At 45.7% G+C, this 26,152-nt stretch overlaps 1 protein-coding gene across 1 annotated transcript in view; it reads left to right on the top strand.

Moving 5' to 3' along the window:
* Positions 1 to 16,867, top strand: part of LOC148502775 (uncharacterized) — an 88,281-nt gene extending 71,414 nt beyond the window's left edge. Inside the window, exon 10 of the mRNA XM_088449403.1 lies at positions 16,676 to 16,867. Within this exon, the coding sequence (XP_088305529.1) occupies positions 16,676 to 16,867 (192 nt within the window). The remainder of the gene's footprint in view (positions 1 to 16,675) is intronic.
* Positions 16,868 to 26,152: the final 9,285 nt, after the last annotated feature.

Consider the following 26,152-nt stretch of genomic DNA (forward strand, 5'->3'; position numbering starts at 1 on the left):
CCAGTTTGTCGGCAAGTATGGAAGACATACTGTAGGTGGGATGTAATTATTGGAGAGGACCAGTGGTGTATCTAGAGGGGGGGTCGAGCAGGGCACGTGCCCTGGGTGCTGTCGGACCAGGACACTGATTTAAAGTCAGTGCAGTGCCGAGCGCACTACACAGTAACGAACACACCACATCCGGCATCGGGTAGTACTACACAGCGGCAGTGTGTGTGTCAGCAGCCAATGAGAGTCAGACAGACACACTCATTGGCTGCTGCACCCACTGCCAGAGCCGTGCTGGAGCTGGCTCATGAGATCCGCCTTTCTGGCTCCTGCAGTGGGTGATGGGAGAGATGTCATGATGTCTCTCCTATAGTGCAGAGCGGGCCAGGCGGATGGAGCTACGGCAGGAGCGGAGATTCAGTCAAGTGTTTGTGTGTGTGTTTTTTTTTGTGTCCTATATATGTAAGGGGCACTGGCAGTGCATAGGGGGTGCCACTACTGGGGGCACTGTATAAGAGGGACCACCACAGGGGGCACTGTATAGGGGGGGACTACTACTGGGGGCACGATATAAGAGGCACTGCATAGGGGGGCTATTACTGGAGGCACAACATAGGGGGGGCTCTACTGGGGGCACTGCATAGTGGGGACTACTACTGGGGGCACTATATAAGAGGCACTGCATAGGGGGGCTATTACTGGAGGCACAACATAGGGGGGACCACTACTCGGGGCATTGTGTAGGGGGAACCACTACTGGGGTAACTGCATAGGGGGGACAATTACTGGGGGCACTATACAAGGGGCACTACTGGAGGCACTGCATAGGGGGGACCACTACTGGGGGGCACTGCATAGGGGGCCGCTACTAGCAGCACTGTATAAGGGGCACTGTATATGGGTGCATTACTGGAGCACTGTATAAGGGGCACTACTACAGGGGGCATTGCATAAGAGGCACTACTACAGTGGGCATTGCAAGAGGGGCACTACTACTGCGGGCAATATTGTGCATATGGAAAGGAATTTTCCCAGAGTGGTGAGAAACGGTGGTGTCACATTGACATGCTCCCATTTTCCAGTGACCACGCCCCCTGTGACGTTACCACGCCCACTTTTCCGGCGTGCACCTTCGGCGCACTCACATTTGGGGGGGCCCCATTTTTTTACTTGCCCTGGGCTCCAACTACCCTAGTTACGTCACTGGAGAGGACATATGTACTGTATTTGGGCAATAGGGGTTTAAGGTGGAGATTTATCTAACAAATGGTGGTGTTGCCCATAGCAACCAATCAAATTGTAGCTATCATTTTATAGAATGTACTAGATAAATGATTGCTAGACTCTGGTTGGTAGGGGCAACACATCCACTTGTCCTCTCTAGGTGGGTTGATACCTCTGTCTTAAGCTTACATTTTCACCTACTTTTGTATAAATTAAGAATTGGGGCCATTCACCATAAAGCTAATGCGGGAGATATGTTATATCCTTATGCTTTTTCTCCCGATTTCGCCCGCTGTCCCTATACACTAGTTTGGGTATCTAAATTCACCAAGCTCCAAAAATACCATATTTTCGGAGCTTGACTTCAGATGGCGTTTGCTCCTGCTATCTCTGGGTTGCGAGAGGGATCCTAGTCACAGGGATTCGCTAGTCACATTTAATTTAGACAGAATTTTTGTAAAACAAACCATTCCCTGCATTTCAGTTATGTTGCATCTATAATACCCAAACTATCTTTAAGAACACAGACATAATGTTAGTTTAAAGTGATGAAAAAAAAAAAGAAAAAAAAAAATATATATATCTATCTATCTATCTATCTATATATATATATATATATATATTATACACACGACAGGCTTAATCCACGGCACTCAACCATCAGCGGTGCCCTTGGCATGTGACTACACCAGCTACATAAAAAATATCATACAAATTCGGCACTCACATGCTTTTTTCAAACTGCAACTCCTTTGAACATAGGAAATGTTGGTTCCAAAATATTGCAATAATTTGTTAAGCTGACCACCGCTTCACGGTCATTCCCATCTGGCCAGTCCCCCTTAAGAGACAGGACCACACCCAGGGCTATCAGTTAATAAGCACCTGGGGGAAAAAAAAAATGTTTGTCTTACATTTGAAAAACAGGGTGTCATAGCAAGTGTGACCACAATTTTTTTTTCTTTTTTTTTTTTTTCTTTTTCCAGGTGCTTATTAACTGATAGCCCTGGGTGCGGTTCTGTCTCTTTAAGGCAGGACCCAGTTTCATGTTTAAAATGTATGCAGCTTGAGCCAAAGGTGGCAGATCAAGTTCATTTATCTGAGAATCAGTGTAGGGACTGGCTAGATGGGAATGACCGTGAAAGCATGTGAGTGCCTAGTTTGTGTGATAATATAAATATATATATATATATATATATATATATATAGATAGATAGATATATTTTACTGTCCCGCAGCAATATACATAAACATAGCAGCTCACATTTCTTATATTCTGTTACTGGGACAAGCTGAAGTAGTAAGATTGATCCCCAATGACCTTTTTAAATCTTATTTTTTTCAACCCACAGACCTTTCCCTTGTGAAATAGTTAGAGGAGGTCTATATGTGCCAAATGGGGTATTGACTACTCAGGGTAGGGTATATGCTAAATCACCTTCTATGTAGGGATTCTTATTCTTGAACTAATTTTCTCTCAAGCCAGTTAGAACCATAATACATCACAGAGCATACATTTACACACAGATGCATACTACAAATGAATATGAAATGGGAATTATTCGGGGACCATACTTTATTCTGATCGCTTCTCAATGAGGTTGGTTCTGATTTGATTTTATTTAATGCACCTCATCTCCCGGATAATGGAAATCTACATCTGGTAGCTTGAACATATTAAGCCCAAGATTGCTTCGGTGCATATATTTCCTCTATGAACTCCCTACTCTGGCAAGTGGGAGAGTGGGGTTACAAACCTATGGAGAGTGCATGCTAGAGTTTCCATACGTCACAAGAAGAGCAAGTTAGTGGTCTGTTACATACAGCGCCTGAGGAAATCACATCGTATATATTAAACACAAGCAAAATGGAATTGTAAACAAGGAAATCTAAGCTCAGATTTTAATTTCTTAACTGTGTGTAGCACTGCAGTGTGTCTGGTAGACAGTGTTGCTATCCCTCTGTGGATGCTGAGAACACTCAGAGGGTCATCTGGCTGTGCTCTGTCTGCTCAGCCATCTCCTCAGTCGTCTTTATTTATTTTTATCTGACATCACCTACGAGTCCTTACTGTACAACCAATGATGTCACTATTGTGCATGCAGAAGATGACTGTTTTGTTTAGTCTAGCAATTGCCTCTTGTTGGTGAGATGTCCTTATGTTTAAAGGTGCATACACACACAAAGATTTTGTAAATGAAAGATTTTATTAAACTATTTTCGGTCATGTTTTCAAGGAAAAATGAATGAAAATCGTCTACTAAAATCGTTCATTTACTAAATGTAATGAACGATTTTTTGGAACTACAAACTATTTTTGCATATTCCCTTAATGAAAATCGTTGAGTTGGTCAGTCTGACTGAACTACAAACGTGAACGCGCATGAACGATGATCGTTCATCCTTTTAACTTAGAAAGTGAACAATTTCTTCAACGATGAACTATAATGGATATCGTTTACTGATTGTTCAAAAAATCGTTGTGTATGCATCTTTAGGATTTCCCGTTTCCTTCACCTTTTCACCAGGTCAGGGCTCGTTTCAGAAGCAGCTAAAGTAAAAAGTGGTAGTTCACATACAACCATGCTTATCCCATACACTACAGTACACAACGCTTATGGCGGCAAGGACCGGGCTCCAGCTGTGAGCAACACGCAGCAGGATAGGAAAGTGCTCCCAACAGAAGTAGAAATCTCTCTGAAATCCATCCTGCAGCTCCAAAGTGACTACCCCGGGACACATACAGGACTTTAATACAAATAAACCAGCGTCATGGGGCCTCCTGTGCAGAGAGATTGTCATATTTCATGGAAACAAATCCTATCATTGCTCAGAAAAGGGCCGTTGCTATGAACAGTCTCTGTGGCCAAAGTTTTTGCAGCATCCAAAGTAAAACCTAATGAGGAGACTGATTGGCAAGTAAAAATCACACGTCCTGCTGGCTCCATCTGCCATAATGCATAGCTATCAGCTCAATGACTGGAATCAAAGAGCAAATAAGACTGCTCTTACAGAAATTCTATTTGAGATGCTGCAATCTCGCTTAGCTTGTGGTAATACTAATGAGGGTTTGCAGCCCCCATCTCTTTGCTGAACTTACTTCACTCATTCTTTGCAAGTAGGGACGGTGCTAGGGTGTTCGGTGCTCCCCTGCAAACTATACATTTGCTCCCTCCCTCCCATATTCTATTAAGGGACAGTGCGTGCCGCAAATAGGGCTGTGGGGACTCACAAGGAAGGGGGCATGACAAGACTGTACCCCCAATTCAAATTTCGCCATACAGCAGCACGATCCTATTCACATTACACCGCACTTGGGGCCTGATTCAGAGCCGTTGGTAAGCGGCCGCTCGTTCGCTCTGAGCGATGTTCGCACAACTGCGTATGGGCCGTAATGCGCATGCGAAAAACCAGTCATTGCGGTCGGAAATCGAGCGCTCGCTAAACAGCGAGGGACTGCTAATTTGACAGAATGTACCGTTTGTGGGTGGTAACAGGGGAAGGTGCTTGAAAACGGGGAGTGGAGATCCGAACGCAGGCGTGCCTAACGGTAAAAAGTGCATAATAAGCAAAGGAGCGTCATCGACCACGTCACTTGGCTGTTTCTTAGCCTGAACTGCTCGCAGTGATTGCGGTAGGAAAAACCTACCACAAGCACTGCGAGCAGTTCAGGTGCCTTTCGATGTACCCGATTAATCAAATACCGGAGATGACGTGTGATGCGAACGGCAATGGGGCATCTTTAGAAAATAGCGAGCGCGTTTTTCGTTCGCTCGCTCAGACATAGAGGCGTCAACAAACCGCAATGAGCGAGCGCACAATTTAAATAGCCGGACCCTTTTTTTGAACGACCGTCCGCAAATGGCGTCCGGGTCTGAATCAGGCCCTTAGTGCCCCTGATTCACATTACACCACATAGTAGTGCCCCTTATTAATGTTACAACACATAGTAGTGCCCCTTATAGACATAATGCGACAGTAGTGCTTTTTATACACACCTCACAGTATTAGTGCCCCTTATACACAATGCCCACAGTAGTAGTGCCCCTTATACACAAGCCCGGATTAAGGCTTGTGGGGGCCCTGGGGCAACTAAGTTGTGGGAGCCCCATCGATAAAATTTGCTACGGCCCCACACGACGACTACTATACCCCTTGTCTCCGAACTCTCCACTGACCGGCAAAGATCGCAGTATACTACTACATGTCCGCAATTCCGACTCCCTACTTCATGTCCGAACCGACTCCCAGCAGCATAACGTACATGATCTAGCACACTGATGGGAGCAAATGCAGGATTTTGAGTGGGGACTTAGAGAGAGGGAGGAAGGCAGAGAGAGGGAAGGGAGTGAGATGTAGGTATATTAAGCTGTCTTCGGGTACATACCGCAGTTGATTACCGCGAGATGTTCTTCCGATAAGAGCTGTCTTTTTGCGATGGTTCCGGACAGAGGAACTTCTGGGTTTAACACCCAGAAGTCCTTCTGGCATCCTTCTGCGCATGCGCAGAAGGCCTCGGGGAGTGATGGAAGGGATCCTATTGGATCCCTCCCAAGGGGGAGAGTCCTGAAAAGAAGCCCATAAGCTTCTATGGGGTAACGCCACCTGAATATGGAGTTACCTATTGGGACAAAGCATTCCAGTGAGATAGAGATCGAGATAGATGAGATGGATAGATGAGAGATATGCGATAGAGAGATGTCATGAGCAAGTTAGAGAGAGAGGAGGAATGGACAGTCAGAAGCACATACTGTACATATTTTCCTACCTCTATTTACAGCAACAAGTAGCAGGGTAGGCTTCTAATGGGGGCAGGCACTTCACTGCAATAGGCCCCGCCCCCTTTTAATACACCCGCGAATGGCGGCATTCTGTCGGTGTGGGGGCGGGGCTTCCATCCTCTGCTGCTGTCACTCAGTGCAGTGATTTATGCAGCTGGGCCTGCCGGCTGTGATCGGGAGTGGGCCACGGTGTGGGGGCCCCTGGACGACCGCCCCGGCTATAATCCAGCCCTGCTTATACACAATGCCCACAGTAGTAGTGCCCCTTATACACACAATTCTATTGCCCCCACTTTATGCCACAGTCTACTCACGGTTGTTGCTAGATTCTAGTTGGAGAATGAACCTCTGACGTCACAACCACGTGACTGCTGCGGCGGGGACCGTCAGCTGCCAGCGTTACCATCCACATGGGCATAGAGGAGGAATATAACCCTTTGGCGATCGAAGCGAGCCACTTTGCCAGAAGCATGGATGGGCGAAGAGAGCCCGTAAGGGGACAGTTTCTGAACCTTACCCCTCCCCCTTTGCCGCAGGTCACGAGGTTGTGACATCAGAGCTCCTTTACAGCACCTCGTTCGAGACCTAACCATAGTACATTGCCGTACTCTGGCCTGGGGAATCTGCAACCGCAGCGGTGGACTAAGGCTGAAGAGCCGTGCTTCAGGAGACCCGGTGCGGCGCTGCTACCTTCATATAATTAGACAGGTGCAGCGGCAGCCGGCAGTAACAGTGGAAATCGGCAGGCTAGCGGAGCCTCTCCTGCCCGGCGCCTCCCTGCTTTGCATGCTTTGCTGAGTGGGTTGAGCCGGCCCTGTTGCAAGTGCACAGGAATAGGCCTTAGCTAGAGTGAGTCATCGTACATCCACCAATATGCACACGACATGCCCTAATGAGCCGGAGACAGATGATTCACCTCTGGAACATCGCTAGCTCCAACTATGTCGTTTTAGTAATTTATATCCTGTTGGGACTGCAGTGGACAGCAACAGCGTACCACGTGCATAGGTTCACAAGGACAGTGTTCCCAAAAGAAAAAGACATGGGCATATTTAGTAAACAAGATTTGTGGGACATTTCCCCCAAATACCTTTTTTGGGGGTTACCCACAAATATGAAGGATCCCTAGGATTTAACATGGAGGCACAGCAGTAGATATCTGCCACTTCATTCGGGAGGTAACAACCATCGTGGTTGTTGCGTGGTCGTGTTTACTACAGGGGGAAGTGGACCAGTCCAGGTAATGTAGGTGAGTATGTATGTATTAAAACTTTACTATCACGGTGTGTGTGTATTTATTTAAACCTTTCTTTACAAGTACCAGCGGGCCCTTAATGCCCCGCATGCTGGTACTTGTGGTTCTCAAAGTACCAGCATGTGGGGGAAGCTTGCTGGGACCTGCAGTTCTACTGTAAAGACAATGTTTATACTCTTCTTTTTTAATAACTACACTTACACTATCGACCCGCCACCCACCGCCCGGGGTGGTGATGATAGTCCCGGGCTATCAGCCTAGGAAAGGGTTGCCCTGGAAAGGGGGACCCCTTTATTGGGGGGGGTCCCCAGCTCCCCAGGGTTCCCCAACCTGGGCTGACTAGCAGTCAGGGTTAATGCTTTGGCTGGGGGGCCCGGTGAAAGGGCTCCCCTGGCGCTGGCATTAGCCCCCCACTAGAAAAAGTCTGGTTCTGGATAATATAGGGGGACCCTATACATTTTTTTTCCCCCTGTATTTCCAGAACCAGGACTGGATCCGAGCCCAGTGCTGGTTTCTCAAAGTACGGGGGACCCCTACGTCATTTGTCCCCCGGATTTTGTACTACCTGAACTGGGTCACTAAAGCCCGAGGCTGGTTGCTCTTTTGAGGGAGGGGTCACAGGTTTTTTTTGTTGTTTTTTTTACACGGGTTTGCATTTTTAAACACAGCAGCATGGACGGGTCTCACTGATTCCGTCCGTACATCTGTGTTTATTTTTTTTACAGACAGATGCATGCATAACGGATATCCCTTATTCGTGCAAGCATCTGTCTGCTATCCTTCACGATCTAAAGATCGGCAAATCTTTAGATCATGCATGATGGATCTTGTGACACATTGTGCAGCTTCCATGTAGCTGCCGGGGAGAGTTCAAGGGAAATTGCTCACGATATTGCATCGTGAGCACATCACGTAGTGTGTTGGCACCTTTACAAGTGGCTGTGCTGGCAAAGTGACTGTGTATAGTGGGCACAATGATGTATGCTGCGCTATACACTGCTGATTAAAGTGTCGAAACTCACAAGTGACTGTGTACAAAAAAAACGTTGAAAAAAGTAAAAACTTTCAAGAAAGTTAGTTTAAAAAGAAAAATATATATTTTTTGGTGCTGTACCCCACTGTGTATCCAAGCAACCGTGACTCTTTGGGCAATAACCCTCTGTGTGATAAACACCGTGACTCCTTGGGCCTGATTCAGAGCCGCTCGTAAGCAGCCGCTCGTTCGTTCCGAGCGATGTTTGCACAACTGCGCATGCGTACAGATCGTAATACGCATGCGCGAACCAGTCAGTGCGGCCGAAAATCGTTTGTTCGCTAAATAGTAAATGCCTGCTATTTTGAGTGACAGGAGGAGGCGTATGTGGGTGGTAACAGGGGAAAGTGCTTGAAAACGGGGAGTGGAGATCCGAACGCAGGCGTGCTTAAAGGTCAAAACGGGCGTTTTATGGGTGTGCATAATTAATACAGCAGCGTCATTGACCACGTCACTGGGTTATTTTATAGTCAGAACTGCTCGCAAGATTGCGGTAGGAAAAAACAACCACAAGAATAGCGAGCAGTTCATACGCTGGTCGATGTACTCTATTAATCTAATAAATAGCGGACATGACGTAGGATGCGAGCGGCCAGGGGGCGTAGTTTTCCAAAAAACGACCGCATGTTTTGTCTGCTCGTTCAGACCTAGAGGCGTGAACAGACCGCAAAGAGCGAACGGTTCATTTGAATAGCCACCCCTTTTTCCTGAACGAACGAGCGCAAATAGCGTCCGGCTCTTAATCAGGCCCTTAGCCCTCTGTGTGTCCATAACACACAGGTAACTGTGACTCAGTAGTAAGTGGCAATGTTTCATAGATGTGCTTTAAATTGCAGTGTCTGACTGTCACTACAGCCTTTGGCCAATAATGGTGAAAACAATATTGTGAGCTGTGAGGTGATCTAAATTGACTGTAAATTAATGTTGTTTGGGTTAATAATACTCTAGGAACAAAAAAGGCATAATTGTGATTTTTTTTTTCTTTTTTTTTAATTTTTGTAAAAAAATCCAAATCCAAAACCAGTCATGGCAGGTTTGGCAAATCCAAAGCCGGACGACGAATCTAAACCAAATCCAGCAAAAATGGCCCGACGCACATCCCTAATTGAGACCGGCCTCCCCGACAAATTCAAATGGAAAACTTTTTATTTCTCTCCTAGGGTTGATCACAGAAAATTGTCCGTGATTGGTATCATGCAGTCCCAAAGTTTAGTATTTTTGTTTTAAGATTTTGTTGGAAACTTCAAGGCTAAACTGAAGTTGGAGTTTTATAGTGGCTTTAACTTATATTACATTTAAACTCCTTATGGGGTCCGAATAATCAGAGCCCCATTATTTGCCTGCTCTGAGGTGCTGATTACCTGTTTGTGAATTGGAACAAAAATCGCTTTTATGTTTCTGAATGTGTTTGGACTGATTACTGTAAAGCTGAACAGGGTTTGACAGTTCCATTTCTAAAATGCCAATCCATAGATTCCAAAACTGCAGTTGGTAAATACAGGGGAAGATTTATCAAACCTGGACAAAGAGGACAACTGGAGATATATTTTCTATAGCAATCAATTAGCTTCTAAATATCATTTATCTAGCAAGTTTTATATATAGTGATGACTATAACGGGATTGGTTGCTTTGGACAACACCTTCACTTCTCTTCTCTTGAAGATTTGATCTTCCTAATAGTTACTGTCAACATCCTTAATTGTGTACTCTTATGCTGGGCACACACTAGATGGTGGGTCGCTCTGATCCGCCGGATTGGACAACATATCGGGCACATTGTCTAGTGCAGGGGTAGCCAACCTCTGTCCTCAAGAGCTGCTGACAGTTCACGTTTTACAGATTACCCAGCAGGTGCACAGGTGTATTCATTACTCATGAACCCATTTGAAAAGATCCACAGGTGGAGCTAATTATTACACTTGTGATTCTGTGAGGAGACCTGGGAAACCTGCACTGTTGGTAGCTCTCGAGGACCAAGGTTGACTACCCCTGATCTAGTATGTACCCGCTATGTCGCTGACTATGCGCGCTCCCATGCCTCATCGGCAACATCCTCAATCGGCCCTGCATGCTGGTCCAATGGGGGATATCATTAGCGAGGGCCACGCTGCTGAATGCACCATGGCCTCCGTCGCTGCCAGCATTGGCAAGTGTGTGTGCACTTTCCGATGCCGGCACCCCCGCCGGTTTCCGACGCTTAAGATGTCTGAGCACCCTGTGCCAGCTCTTCAAAGTGCACCCTCAAATGGGGGTGTGGTCTAATTACCATAGGCCACGCCCCTGTGACATTATTTGGAGGTGTGCCTGCATGGCATGCCTCCAAATAGCATCAGGCTGGGGGGGGAGCCTCACTAGCTGGGCTTCCCCCAGCCCTCTCCCATCACTAATTGGATACTGCGCGCATGTACGCAGCATCCGTTCAGACTCCGGGGTCCCCAACCTCCCAATTTCACCACCCGCGGGCCACTTTGGCCCACGGGTGGAACAGCGGGACAGTACTGTCCCGCTGAAATCAGGATGTTGGGGAGGGGTGTGCCCTCTATGGGTGGCGCCCCTTGTTCGACCGCACTGGTCGAACACCCCTAGAGCCAGGCCTGCTAGTTGCGGACACAAAGACTATCCAAATCTCTTTAGTAAATAGTAAATGAAAGAAATGTGTCTGCGCTTAACTAATTGGAGTCCCCAATGATCAGTAAGACTATTATTATGGCTGATGATGAACCTGCACTTACTTTTGTGTGGAGATCACTACAAAAAGGTGGAAGTTGGGAATAGCAGAAACCTGAGCACAGGATAGTGATGTTCACTTACTGTAAAAGTATGATGGAGGTAATTTACCCCAAAATGAAACAAATATATAATACTGCTCAAATGCTCATTTAGAATCGCAACTTATGGGGGTGCACCCTTGAGAGTAAACTGAATTGCCAAAAAGGAGAAGGAAAGGGACTCTCGTTTTGTTGGGGGCACTCTTCCGAAAAACATTTTTTAAAAACTTCACTTAATAAATATATTAAAATGTTCAGCATTCTGAATCAGACATAGATATACAATACACCAAAATTGAAAATATTCAAAATATCTGTGGTCAGTAATAAGTCTATAGATCAACAGTGTAGTGTTTTCATAACTTATAATTTATGTATCACAGATAGGCCTGTATTCAATTTGAGGCGAAAAGCCGTTTTCGCGTGTTTTTGGTGGAAACTTTTCGCCGATGACGTCATTTCGCCAGGCGGAAAAGTATCACCGTATTGAATTTGAAAGACTTTCCGCCTAGGCAGAAAGTCAATGCAATGTAATAGGTGAAAAAGTTTCGCCTATGAATAGCAGGCGGAAAAAAGTGCAGAATTGGGGTTTTGGGGTGCAACGTTGCGGGAACTCCGTGCAGCCTTCAGACAGTCCCCCAAAGGTAAACTGTGTCAAAAAATAAAAAAATAACACTTAAGGACACCCCAAAAAATAAAATAAAAAAAATGTAGGGGGACAAAGTTAAAAACTAGTGAACTTGACTCTGGGGGGGTCCCCAAATATTCCCCAGGTGGTTTTTTTCATTGCAGGGGCTTGAGCCCATTTAAAAACACCAAATACCTTCAGCAAGCCAAATCGGGGGGGGGTACCATAGTGAACCCCCATGTCAGAGCATCTTTTGGGGGGTGTCAGGCTGATTTCCCCAAATCTGACAGTACTTTCCGCTTGTTTAAGTTTCGCCGGGTCCCGTTTTCGCGTACTTTCAAACTGAATATGGGGATAAGCGGGCACGCGGGCGATACTTTTCAGCAAAACACGCGATGTAGGCGAAAAGTCCGGAAGGCGAAAAAGTATCGCAAGTCCACTCAAACTTAATGTGGGTCATAGCCTGAAGCAATATAAACATACAATATCACTCAGTCCGGATTACAATGATCAGTCTGGCAGCTAGCACTGTACATTTCCGTGTCAGTCAGTGCTGAGCACAACCGCATACAACATACATAAGCTCGTGTCAGAGAAAAACGGAATTGGTATGAAATACCATCGGCCGCATGGCCGGCGCTTCGATTCCCGTCAGCGGCAGCCCGACAGGAGCAGAGTGCGACGCAGCGGAAGCCCGACACCGCTGGAAATCCCGATCGTGGATAGGTAAGTATCCACCAACCTAACCCCCCTAACCCTAACCCTCCTTAGGGGTGCCTAACCTTAACTTCCCCACCAAGTGCCTAACCCTAATCCCCCCCTTCCCCGCTGCCTAAACCTAAGTCCCCCGGGGGGGTGCCTAACCCTAAGTCCCCCCCCCGGGGGTGCCTAACCCTAACCCTCCCTCCCCCTAGCCTAACCCTCTCGGGGGGGTGCCTAACCCCAAGTCCCCCCCGGGAGCCCTAAACCTAACCCCCCACCCCACCCCGCGGCTGTCCGCTCGCGGCGCCCGGCATCACTACGATCGTGATGCCGGGCGCCGGTCTCCGGGCGTCGGGGAAATGCAGGCGTCTACATCTAGACGCCCGGCATTTCACCCCTGCCGGGATAAGACAGTCTGGAAGCCGGTAGCCGGTATTTAGGCAGTCTGCTTCCCGATTGCCTCCCGAGAAAAACATATATCAAATATCATTGCATCCGCTTACAATTGTAGGTTATCTCTTCTAGACGGGTAAGAAAAATGAAATGAAGACAGCCCGTCAGGGATCGTAGCAACACAAAATTAGACCGTACAATCAGCGGTATATTATGGATTCCCTTCAGGGATAGAAATACATACACATTGGTGTCAAGAGACCTGTTTCTTCATAGGCAGTTAATTCCACCTGTGGTGAATATGCAGAATTGCTCAATTATGTCTCATATAACTTTGATCTCTGTCAATAATACTCGTGTATAAGAGGAAATGAACAATAGTTTGGATACTAGGGAATGATGGAAATCTGAGAAACTAAAATATAGGGTCTCCTTTGGTAATAACATAGGGCAGATGCTGCTTCCTGTGTGACCAGTATTCCTGCAGGGAGTGAGCGTACCCTCTGTAAGTTCTCGGGAGTGAATATGTGCATTGGGTATCTGTTTTCGTGCCTTGGACACTGATATACCCTGTTGAAATAATTTCAGCGCAGTGATTACAGGTCCGCGGCGCAATGAGAATTCCCCAGAAATTGTATGTCAGATAAGTATCAGTTAAATATAGGAGTGATCATACAAAAGCAAAGAAAAACACGCTGCTGCTTGTCATATTATTATTATTATCCTTTATTTATATGGCGCCACAAAGATTCCGCAGCGCTTTACACACAGGGGCGGATCTAGACTGTTGTATTAGGGGGGGCGAGTTAATTAATTCCGTCCCCCCTCGCGGCAACCCCCTCCCCCCTGCAAACCCCCCCCCCGCGACCCCCCCTTTGGGGTGACCCCCCCCTCGCAGCAAACCCCCCCTTTACTTTCACTTGCCTCCGCTGTTCCGGTGATGTTCTCCCTCCGGGCTTCGGTCAGCTGCTCTCCCTTCCTGCACTGTGACCCGGTCAGCTGTTTAATGCAGCAGCTGACCAGGGTCACAGTTTAGGAGCCGGGGGACCAGCTGACTGGAGGGAGGACAATCACCGGAGCCCAGATCTTCAGTCCCTGGACAGAGGTAAGTTGTTTTTTTTTTTTTGTTTGTTTTTAGCAGTGATCAGCGTGTGGCCTATTTAGACCACACAGCTGATCACAGGGTGTGAGGAGCCGGCTGTGATCGCTTCCTCCCCGGCTCCCAGATCAGGTGGCAGCCTATCCACTGACACATCCCCCTGACTGGGAGACGCCGTGAGCTCCGATCACAGCACAGCCCAGCCATTATCATCTCTCTCCTCTGAACTTAATGATGCAGAGGAGAGAGATGATAATGGTCGGACAAACTGTTCTAGGGGGGAGATCGCTCCAATCCCCCTGGATCCGCCACTGCTTACACAGTACATAAGTGAGCACACAAGAAAAACAGTTAATAGTAATACAAAACAATGCAGGACAAGGATATGCTTTATAAACATAGCTTAGCTGCATAACACAAGCAGCAGGGCCTCAGCAACCAAATGTTGGGTGCCAATTGGGGAGTTAGGAGTAAATGATACTATAAGGAAGGATAGGAGACGCACATGAGGGATGAGGGCCCTGCTCGGGAGAGCTTACATTCTAAAGGGGAGGGCCTGACAGGGGCGACACAGAGGGGTAGATGGTAAGGAAGGAGCATGGAGCAGTGGGTTAGGATATGTGCTGCGGAATGTGCGTGTATAAGATGACCTGATGTCATGTCAAAATGAAGGGCCTGATTCAGCCTCAGGAACAGAGTACAAATGCCTTGGTGAAAAGTGAGCCGTGTTCCCTTGTTCACATGGTCTAAGAAAAAAAGGTAAGTTGTGGAGATGTATCAGTCCTGGAGGGGGGGGGGGGGGAGGAATCAATGTGACATTGCAGGATAATGCTGCCCAAACCCCCCGTCCAAATATACAGTCCACCTGAGAAGAAAAAAGTACCTGCTAGGTACAAGTATACCATTATGCGGTAAGTAATGTGTCGCCGCGCTCTCAGGGTATTGCGCTCGTGCACAGCGGGTTCCCTCTGCAACAGATGGCCAGTTAACTTTGTCTCTGTGCTCCCAGATTTGTGTGGAGATTGCTAGCTGCAGGCACTAGGAGGTGTGGAGATCGCTAGCTGCAGTAACTAGGAAATGTGGAGATTGCTAGCTGCAGGCACTAGGAGGTGTGGAGATCGCTAGCTGCAGTAACTAGGAAATGTGGAGATTGCTAGCTGCAGGCACTAGGAGGTGTGGAGATTGCTAGCTGCAGGCACTAGGAGGTGTGGCGATTGCTAGCTGCAGGCACTAGGAGGTGTGGCGATTGCTAGCTGCAGGCACTAGGAGGTGTGGCGATTGCTAGCTGCAGGCACTAGGAGGTGTGGCGATAGCTGCAGGCACTAGGAGGTGTGGCGATAGCTGCAGGCACTAGGAGGTGTGGCGATAGCTGCAGGCACTAGGAGGTGTGGCGATAGCTGCAGGCACTAGGAGGTGTGGCGATTGCTAGCTGCAGGCAATAGGAGGTGTGGCGATTGCTAGCTGCAGGCACTAGGAGGTAATCCAAATCTCCTTATCCTGATGCTAAAAAATAGAGGGAATGTGCCTGCGCTTGGCTATAGACTAGTCGTGTGTAATGTCTGCTGCTTAGAACTTGGTGGTTAATCTAAATTGCTTATTTTAACCCCCCTATTGTAAGATAAGTATACACATGTCTTATAGAGATGAGAGAAGTGATTTTTATTTATTGAAAAGTAATGGAGACCATGCTCCTCTGTCATATTCCCAACATGTTTTGTGCAGTTTCTGGTGCGTTTCGTGCCGTTCCTGGTCTGGTTGTACAGAGTTAGAGCAGGATTAGAACAGAAATCACCCTCACAGGTTAGGTAAAAGTAACACATGCCCTATCCAACTGGGACATCCTCATGTAGGGCGGATTGTGCAAAATATCATATTTAAAGTGTTTTGGGGAAAAATCTGTTCTGAGTCATCTGGCCTTTTTTATGGGGGGCATCCACTAGACGATTTTATCCCTGTCCAACCTCTTAACGATTTTCCCTTGAAGTTTCCCTTGAAATATGATCTTCCACTCTGAACAATTTGCAAAAGATCTAACAATAAACTATGTTGTTTTAATCTGATTGAGAGCTTTCAGCTATAGTGGGCAGACAGTGGTTCATCGTTTGATCGTTCAGCGTGAACGATGTGTAAACGATGTGTAAACGATTTGTAAGCAATCAAGTGAAATTGACCTGCATGTTCAGTCGATGGAGGAGACGATCAAACGACCAGCGGGAGCGCGCATTGTACATCGTTAGAAACAATTACTGCACGATTTGCAAACTATGTTCAAACGATTATCAAACGATTATCGAACGATTTTATCATTATCGTTCAACTTTATCTTCTAGTGGATACCCCCCTTTAGAGTGGGTAGATGTACTAAGTCTTGAAGGGAGAGAGAGAGTGGCTGGAGATAAAGTACCAACCAATCAGCTCCTAACTACCATTTTTCAAAAACTGACAAAGTGACAGGAGCTGATTGGTTGGTACTTTCTCTCTCCAAGGCTTAGTGCATGTCCCCCCAGACCACCTTGACACAGGAGAGGGTATTTAATATAGTGAATGGACTAGAGGGGCGGTGTGGTGCGTTTCACACCTCATACCTTGGCTCCTTCTCAGATCGGAAGGTAAAAGTTTTGTTTTGTTTTTTTCTTTGGAACTCCAGCTTGGTTTGTGGTTGATGTTATCCCTTAACACAAATCACAGAGCGGCTGAATTCCTCAAATCACTCCAAGTAGGTTTTGCAGACCTGAAAACCTCATACATGTAACTATGCGGTTATGTTTTATGTATCTGATGTACCCGTTGTTATTGTGACAGAAACTAAAGGAAGAGAATGAGAAGCTTCTAGAGGAGTTTGGTTACTGCATCATGGACCATCACCGAGAGCGCATCGGGAACTTCAAAGTTGAGCCCCCAGGCTTGTTCCGTGGAAGAGGCGACCACCCCAAGCAGGGGATGCTGAAGAGGAGGATTCTACCCAAAGATGTTACAATAAACTGCAGCAAGTAGGTTGATTCTGGGTAACTGGAAATGTATTAGTCTGCGGTTTTCTTCAAGGGGATTTCATAGAGAAAGGATAGTGTGATCTTAGTACATACAGTGCTTCCATTGCTTCACATGGCCCATAGTGTGCCTGTTACTGTAGTGGGACAATTCAAATGATCTAGAAATACACCAGCATACCTTTTACAGTAGGCCTATTTAAAAAAATAAATAAAATAAATAAAAAAAGAGAAAGCGATCAACCACAGTAACATGTTAGGCTAAGTAAAGTGTACATGAGAGAGATAATGGAAGAACAGAATAGGAGGCTTCTTTTGAAGTCTTCATTGTTTGGGTTCAAGTTCTGGAAAACATGCGTACAGCATAAACGTGCTTTGAGACCCAGGGCCGTAACTGGGGTGGTGTGACCAGTGCCATGGCACAGGGCACCACATTGCAGGGGGTGCTGTTTGGGCCTGTCAATATTTTTGTTCATTATCATTCTCCCTTGTAGCTTCCTCTTCTTTTATCCCCAGCATCTTCTGGCCTCCCCTATCTCTTCCCTGGCCCTTCCCCCATGAGGCCATGGCCCTTTTTCAGCTGTTCTGTCTTATGTCCCTATTTTAAAAAAATGGGGGGGGGAGGGGGCGCCAATGCTCTCTTTGGCACAGAGAACCAAAAAGTCTTGTTACGGCTCTGTTGAGACCTTTCAAGGAGGCCTTCCAGTTTCACACTACACCATATAATCTGCCTTGTCTAATACCAGTAAACCAACTGAGGCTGTGGTTCCCAAACTGGGCACCACAGGGCACGTACACGGATGCCACGAGTTGGTGATCCAGTCCCAAATCAATTGATTTATGTGATAAGCAAAACCTGTACTGCTGGCAACCAATCATAAAGTATGTGGACAAACAGAAGCACAGCCCTGTCCACAATCACATAACTGAACCAAAGGATGACAGGTAAGCACTATTTATTTACTTTAATATATTTTGCATATTCTCTTAAACTTTTGGCCTAGGGGTGCCGTGAAAATAATACTGACACACCGGGATTTCAGATAATTTGGAACCACTGCACTAAGGTGTTTGTATACAGATGGTTCCTCGTACATCTAGCCTTCTTGTGCGTTAAACAGACCTTCTAGTCGCGCCATGCCGTAGTGTGACTTCCGTAGCACGGAGCGTCTCTTTGTGAATTTTCCCCTTCAAATGCTTATTATTCGCACAGCAATGCAAATAGGATGCACAAGCCGTTTCTGCTGATTAAAATGATATGCGTAACGCCGATATTCTGTGCGCGACTGCGGGTGTATCTGCGTGCAAAATGCTACGCTACAGTGTCACAGCAGCTATGACTCTGTAAAGGTCGCACAAAAAGATGCTTGGCACTACCGAGTCACACGGCGCTCACACGTTGTGTAACGCGACTTGTAGCGCACGGAGGATAAATGTATGTGGACACATCTGGGGGTAAATTTACTAAAGTGAGAGGTTTTAGAAGAGATGTTGCCCATAGCAACCAATCAGATTCTAGCTATTATCTTCTAGAAAGTGCTAGTTAAATGTTAAGTAGAATCTGATTGGTTGCTATGGGCAACATCTCCACTTCTAAAAACTCTCACTTTAGTAAATTTACCCCCTGTAGTTGGTTACATAAATGTTCCCCTTTCTGTAGGTAATTACTGTAGGTCCACTAGAAGCAGCTCTTCCCACCACCGGGAAACCTAAACTCTATGTGCGACTTTTAGGTGATACAGAGATGTTTAGCTAATTATTACCTGCACTAATTTATTACAGGATTACTCTCCTGTTTTATTACGTACAATCCATTGACTTATGATGATTTTGTCTATGTGGACATGCATTACTCATTGGTATATTCGTTACTACACTTGCATAAAGGTCAACATCTGCAAATGTGTATTCACATTCTGATAGAATTACAATCTTACCTAACCCAGGCAATACATGAGAGTTCATACCTGTATGAAGACACTTTATTAACAGTTGCATATTGGTTACAGAAATACTAGTTTATTATATACATTAATTGGAGGTAGTTGGCAATTTCTGTGTCAATTATATGGAATTTTCAACCATCTGGGCTAATGTAGCACATTCGTGGGATGTAGTCCGCATGCTGGCGTGCGGGAAGCCGACAGTCTAAATACCTGCGCCGGAATCCTGACAGCAAGTATCCCGACCGCTGGCATCCTGAAGGTAAGTATTGAGGGTTAGGGGATGGTTAGGGTTATGTGTTAGGCACTAAGGGGGGAGTGGGAGGTTAGGTTTAGGCACTGGGGGGGAGTTTAGGGTTAGGCACTAAGTGGGGAGAGTTAAGTTTAGGCTGCAGGGAGGTTTAGGCACTAGGAGGGAAGGTTAGAGTGGGGCACTGGGGAGGGAGGGTGGGTTATGGTAAGGGTTAGTGGTACTATACTTGCCTACTGCTGTCGGGATTTGCACTGGCGGGAGGTATGCAGTCGGGAAGCCGGTGGACCTAATCCCGACAGCCGGCTTCCCGACTGTCATATCCCGGCAAGGGTCTAAAGACAGGCGTCGCTATGCCGATGCCTGTCATTAGACATACATCAGGAGCCCGACGTCCCGGCTTCCCGATCGAAGGGACGCCGAGTGCAGATAGCTGCGAGGGGGGGACTCCCCCCCCCCCCCCCCCCCCCCCCCCCCCCCTGGAGTTTAGGGTTAGGCTAGGGGAAGGGAAGGTTACGGTTAGGCACCCCAGGGGGGGGGGACTTAGGGTAAGGCACCCCCCCAGGGGACTTGGGTTTAGGAAGGGGGGATTAGGGTTAGGCACTGGGGGGGAAGGTTAGGGTTAGACACTTCTAAGGGAGGGTTAGGGGGTAGAATTAGGTTAGAGAATACTTACCTTGGTCGATCGGGATTTCCTCCTCTGCCGGTATGTCGCTGTCGGGATTCCAACCGCCAGGCATGGGTCTGGCGGTAAATTATACCGATTCCTTGGTGGGATGCCGTTGTCGGTATTATGACCAGTGGCATTCCGACTGCCGGATACGCCTACCCAACCCGCACAATGGTGTCCCCACTAATTACCAACACCAGACACACAACAAAGTCCCTTGGACCTAAAAGGTGTATTAACACAAGTCATTTACACTTGTTCCACGGATTCAGATCTAATCAATATTAGACATTCTCGCATATATTGATATGAGTTATGTTGTAGTTTTTTTTGTGTCCTCGTAATGACTTTAGTCTAAATCTTATTAAAAGATTTATTTTAACAGTTCTAATAAGTGCACCAAACAAGGAGTTTAGGTTTTGGTCTACATCCAACTCCGTAGCATGTTTGGCTGATGGACGGTACGTTTCTCAATAGTCAGTTATGTTGTGCAGGAGAGACAGCGGTACTGACTCCATCTATTCGGTATGCAATCGGGAAGCCGACTGCCTAAATACCGGCAGCCGGCTCCCCGACTGTCATATCCCAGCAAGGGTGAAATGCTGGGTGTCTAGATGTAGACGCCCGCATTTCCCCGACGCCGGGAGACCAGCGCCCGGTATCCCGATCGTAGTGATGCCAGACGCCGTGAGTGGACAGCCGCGGGGGGGAGGGTTAGGTTTAGGGCTCCCGGGGGGGGACTTGGGGTTAGGCACCCCCCCGGGAGGGTTAGGGTTAGGCACCCCCCCCGGGGGACTTGGGTTAGGCAGCAGGGAAGGGGGGTGGTTAGAGTTAGGCACTTAGAGGGGGGATTAGGGTTAGGCACTTGGGGGGAAGTTAGGGTTAGGCACCCCTAAGGAGGCTTAGGGTTAGGGGGGTTAGGTTAGTAGATACTCACCTTTCCAAGATCAGGATTTCCAGCGCTGTCGGCTTCTGCTGCTTCGAACTCTGCTCTTGTCAGGCTGCCGCTGACGGGAATCGAACCGCCGGACATGCGGCCGGCGGTATATCATACCCATTCCATCTATTCATTTGGTTAGTCCTGTTAACTAACGGCAAGCAGCCTGTGCTGTCCTAGGTTACCAGCGCTAGGATTGCTTCTTCCGGAGCCAGCTCTGATTGGCCAATTTGTTGGGTTTGCCAGGAGATATACGAGATTAATGAAGACCTCGCTCAGCACTGTCCTAGATCTCCAAACCTACTCAGAGTATCACATTCACTTCTACTTGATTCTCTTGGAGGAGGTTTGGTGTTTATCAAAACAGAATTGCGCTATATTTTTTATTACCCTTATGTCCAAGGGATCTCGGCAATACTGAATTGCTCTGATTTTTAAGTATCCACCGACGCAACTCAGTGATCGGGGCCCATCTGGCCCCCAAAATTATAACACCCCAGTTTCGCAACATTGCACATCTTCCTGAGCACAATTCAATGAGGAAAAATGCGTGATGTTGGTAGATGAACAAGCTCTTTAGTGCTTCGCGGCCATCAATGCTATTTAAATGGATTAATAGTGAATGCATTGGGGGCAGTTTAGTTAGTGGGGGTGGCTGTGAAACTGTCTGTATGCAGCCGCCAATATCGCACATTTCCCATTACACTCCATAGGTTTATGCAGGGAAGTGTTCTGCTGTTGGGGGCAGGGTAATTGTCTGTGATGTATGCAGTAGCACATCGCTGAAAGTTGAATTGCCTCCGTTGAAAGAAACTTGGCTGCAAGTTAAATTTGATTTATGCATTCAGTCAAATCTTAGTCCAAGAAGAGTCTAAATGGAATTACATTCTGTAGGAACGTCCTCTTTCTGCCAAAAATCCAATATGAAATGTATTTTTCTGGGGGGCATAAAATCCAAAGCATTAGTTTTGAAAATGTACTATTGAGAATAGGGGAAAGGCAGTGATTTATCAGAGAGAAGAAAGTGCAATTAAATACATGTAAAATAAGACTACAAAGTGATGTGAATGCAGGTGGTTACTGTTAAGGAGTCTGCAGAACCTCGGAATATGAATTCACAGCTGGATACTTTTGAAAAACTGGAATTCACTTAAGTGGTTCAGTAATTGTTGGCAATGGAGCTACAATAGTTAGGAAATTAGTTTCAACCCCCATAGCCCCACAGAACAGTAAAGTGACTAACGCATTTAATATCCCATGATGAAATGTTTGAAGGGAGCAGATCCATCCAGTTCAGCACCACGGAGAGCTCCATGTTTGTTACTACTACAGCAACAGGGGTTATTAAGGTGAATTAGATGAACCAATCTCTGCAAAAGCTCTACCCCCACCTGTAATCAGTTTGGGGATAACTTTAGGATGTGTTATTTTAATAAATAAATGAATTGGAGGAAAGCGTTGAGTAACAGGTGTAAAATAAGAGTTCCATTGGCTGCACAGATGGTGTAATGGTTAGCATTGCTGCCCCACGGCACATAGGTCGTGGGTTCGGGCCCTCAAGCCGCATATCCACTACGATAGGGGTGCCGTGTAAACAATGCTGATACTCTAGGGTGCCATGATTCTAAAAAGTTTGGGAACCACTGGTCTAACCAGTAATAGAGCAGTAATGCTTTGGCATTACCTGATTATTTAACAATTGAATGATATTGTTATCGTTGAATTGTTCATTATAATGTGCAGTGGACATTGAGCCCACACTGAACGATCTATCATTCAGTGTGGGCACCCTCCCTCATCCCTGAACCTGCACAACCTGATGATATTGTCAGGTTGGTCAGCAGGTTTGGGCGATGAGCGACTGCATCAACAACCAGCGGGAGCGTGCATCCACTGCATGATATTGCGAATTATGAACAATAACGATATCGTTATCATGCAAATCCTCCAATTTATCGTGTAGTGAATATGCGCCTTCACTTTGTGGAGCTTGTATATTCTCCATGTGCTTGCATGGGTTTCCTCTGGGTACGCCGGTTTCTTCCCACATTCCAAAAATATACTGGTAGGTTAATTGGCTCCCAACAAAAAATAACCTGTGTGTGTGTGAGCATGTGGTAGGGAATATAGATTGTAAGCTCCACTGGGGCAGGTACTGATGTGAATGGCCAAATATTCCCTGTAAAGCACTGCAGAATGTGTGTGCACTATATATATATATATATATATATATATATATATAACTGGTAATAAATGTAAATTAAGGTTAATCCATGAGTAATTGATTAACAAAAGAAGAAAAAAATAAAAGTAATTGCTTTTATATTAGAGCAAATTTAGCTCCATATTCTATTAGAGAAATCGAACTACAAAAATCCTGATAAGATTGCAGATACATATTGTGCTCTGTATGGGGTAAATTAACTAAAGTGAGAGTTTTTTTTTTTTTTTTACACAAGTGGAGATGTTGCCCATAGCAACCAATCAGATTCTAGCTATTCTCCTCTAGTAGGTGCTAGATAAATGTTAAGTAGAATCTGATTGCTATGGGCAACATCTCCACTTCTAAAAACTCTCACTTTAGTAAATTTACCCCTATGAGAGGATTATTGTGATCCAATGTCCATACAAATTGTCAGTTATATACTACTAATGCTGGTCACATATAAAGATGTCCCATGTAATTATCGGGGTGTTGCAGATTCATAATGGATTTTACCGTTCCCCCTCCTAAAGACGGCAATAATTATTTATATAGTCTTACCCAGTGGATTCCAAACTCTGTGCTGTGGCACCCTGGGGTGAATCGGGACACTTGCAGGGGTGCCTCAGGTTGGTGGTCCAGTACCAAATCAAATTAATTATGGTCAATATAATGTAAATATGTGGATAAACAGAAGCACAAACCTGCCACCACATAACTAAATCTAAGGATGACAGCAGTGGCAAACGCAGGATTTTTAGAGGGGGGTTTCCAAATGCTTGATTTTAGAGTGAGTGTGGCCAGTCCATGAATAATTAGCACTTAACCGTCTTTAATATGTGTCATACAAAGTGTAATGTGCGTCATAATTCCAGCATATCCAAGACCAGTGATCACAGTAAGCCTTTAGATGCGCCAGTAGGGCCATCCTGCCTGAGCTAAATGTTTTTATTTCAGATGTGGGCACCATTCCAGAGCATGGGAGCAAGTCCGGGAGTCTGGGGGAGCAGCAGAAGAGCCTAGCACTGCCCTGGACATATATGTACATATTGGTCTTCTTATGCACTGAATAGTGTAATATACTGTATTAATAATATACCCTATTGATGGTCTATAGCATTGCACCCATAACAGTGCATGTTTTTCAGATCTCCTAGTTGGTGCACAGGTGTATTTAATACTGGCTGACACATATTAAAAGATCAACAGGGGGTGCTATTTATTTCATTTGTGATTCTGAGACGAACATGCAGTAAAATTCTATTATTTTACAATTTCTACTGTGGTTAAGGGCTGGGGGAGGGGGGTTTCCAGGCAACCGGAAACCCCCCCTGCGTTTGCCTATGGACAGGTCAGCACAATTTATTTAATCTTTTTTTTTTTTTTTCTGAATTTCTCAATAACAAACTTCTGGCTTAGGGGTGCCATGTAAACAATGCTGATACTCTAGGGTGCCGTGATTCTAAAAAGTTTGGGAACCACTGGTCTAACCAGTAATAGAGCAGTAATGCTTTGGCATTACCTGAAGGGAGCAGTTAATTAATATGACCACAAAGGATCGCTATTCCTCAAACATAAACAAATTTACTGACCATTTTATAAGTATGATAGTCAATTTTTATTGACACGTTATCTAGAGTTCAAAGGAAATTATTGTTTGCCAAAAATGGTATCATAATTCTATTTAAACACCAAATCAATGGTGCGATGAATATGATGTGTATTTAGTATAACAATTCAAACATATATTTTTTTCTGATTCCCCTCCATTGTTATGGATAGACAAAATTAAGCAAATTGTTATTTTGATTATTGCATTGCTATATTCTCTTTGGCAGTCTTGATGTAGAGTGTGGGATTTAAACCTTGTTCAGCTGTGTAGATGCCCTCCCCCCCCTTCCAGTCCTGAAGGTATATAATGTGTCTCCTTCCACTTCAAAGTGACTTCCCAAGCCACATCTGAAAAGTATACTTAACAGAAACATTGGAGGGACATACTGGGGCTGCCATGGGGTGCTATGAAGAAATTAAATGTTTATATGTTCTGCAGACTTTGACAGCCCTATATACTGTATGGGATGTACCTGAGCAATCAAATGTAGAGGAGTGAGGATGGGGTCAAAAAACACGAGCACAAGTCAATTAATTGGCATAAAAGTATTTTATTAATCCATTGCTTAAAGATACTTTTTTCTCAAACGGAGTGTTCTCCTGACGTAATGATATCCAGAAGATAATGTTTCAAAAAAGTAGGGAGACCTTGTTGGTGCTCTACGTATGTGGAACGTCCTCACAACATCTCTAGGACCTTACATCCTTTCTTTCTGTGAGATGACAACTTTGAACCATCTTGCAAGTATCTTTGAACTTAACCCTGATGTGGACCGTCCGTCAGGAAGCACAAAGGTATCTGTATTTCTTCCGTACTTTGTTTTAGAAAGATGTATTAATCACTTTAGCCAGATAAAAAGGAACTATTAGTTTCTGTGAGTTCGAAGGGTCTACAGTTAATATTTCCAACACAATCTTGAAGATCCCTAGGTGTCCAAAAAGATTTTATGCAGGGGTGAAATATTTTGGCTGCTAGAAAAGAAATGGTCTAGATTGGATCATCTGTAAATAATCATGTAGCCAATAATACACTCAGTACTGAAACTTGTACCTTCAGTGTTCAAAGGGCCAGCCCTTTCTGTAAACCTTTTTGAGGGAAATCCCAATATTTGAGGTATGCTGTCATCCTGTCGCTTCTCTCTGTTTTGGATTTGCACCAACGCACAATGATTTCCATATTTCAATAGTTTTATTTGAGATACTGTTATTCTACAGTAGCGTCTTACTCTCCGTCCAATCAAAGAGGGCGTCTCTGGATTTGCACGTTCTGGCCAAAGTTAAGGTGCCAACTTGCTCCCAATCAGCCGATGTACACGATTTCCCCTGAACTTTCCCCAGGCAGTCATGGTCACGATTTGGAGTTAAAAATGTCCAATCTGACTTAACATCTATCTTGCAGCCAGTGCATTCTATCCCAGATTGGCTAATCTGCCCCTACAGCATGGCAGATCTGAAGATGCGAGGTATGACGAGCGGGGACACGCATCGGCATCGTGATCAATAGTAGAAACTCACGATTTGGCCATTGTCGTCACGATTCGTCGAAATCAGCCAAATTGGATGAAAAGTCGGTATGTGTGTGGGCACCTTAAGATGGCAAAGGCTGCTGTTCTAGGAGTAGCCTTTTTTTTTTACTGCAGCCCATGACATGGGTGGCAAAACTGGAAGCACTGCAAAC

This window comes from Taudactylus pleione, unplaced genomic scaffold (genome assembly GCF_031769625.1).
Source record: "Taudactylus pleione unplaced genomic scaffold, aTauple2 ptg000484l, whole genome shotgun sequence".
Classification (NCBI taxonomy): domain Eukaryota; kingdom Metazoa; phylum Chordata; class Amphibia; order Anura; family Myobatrachidae; genus Taudactylus; species Taudactylus pleione.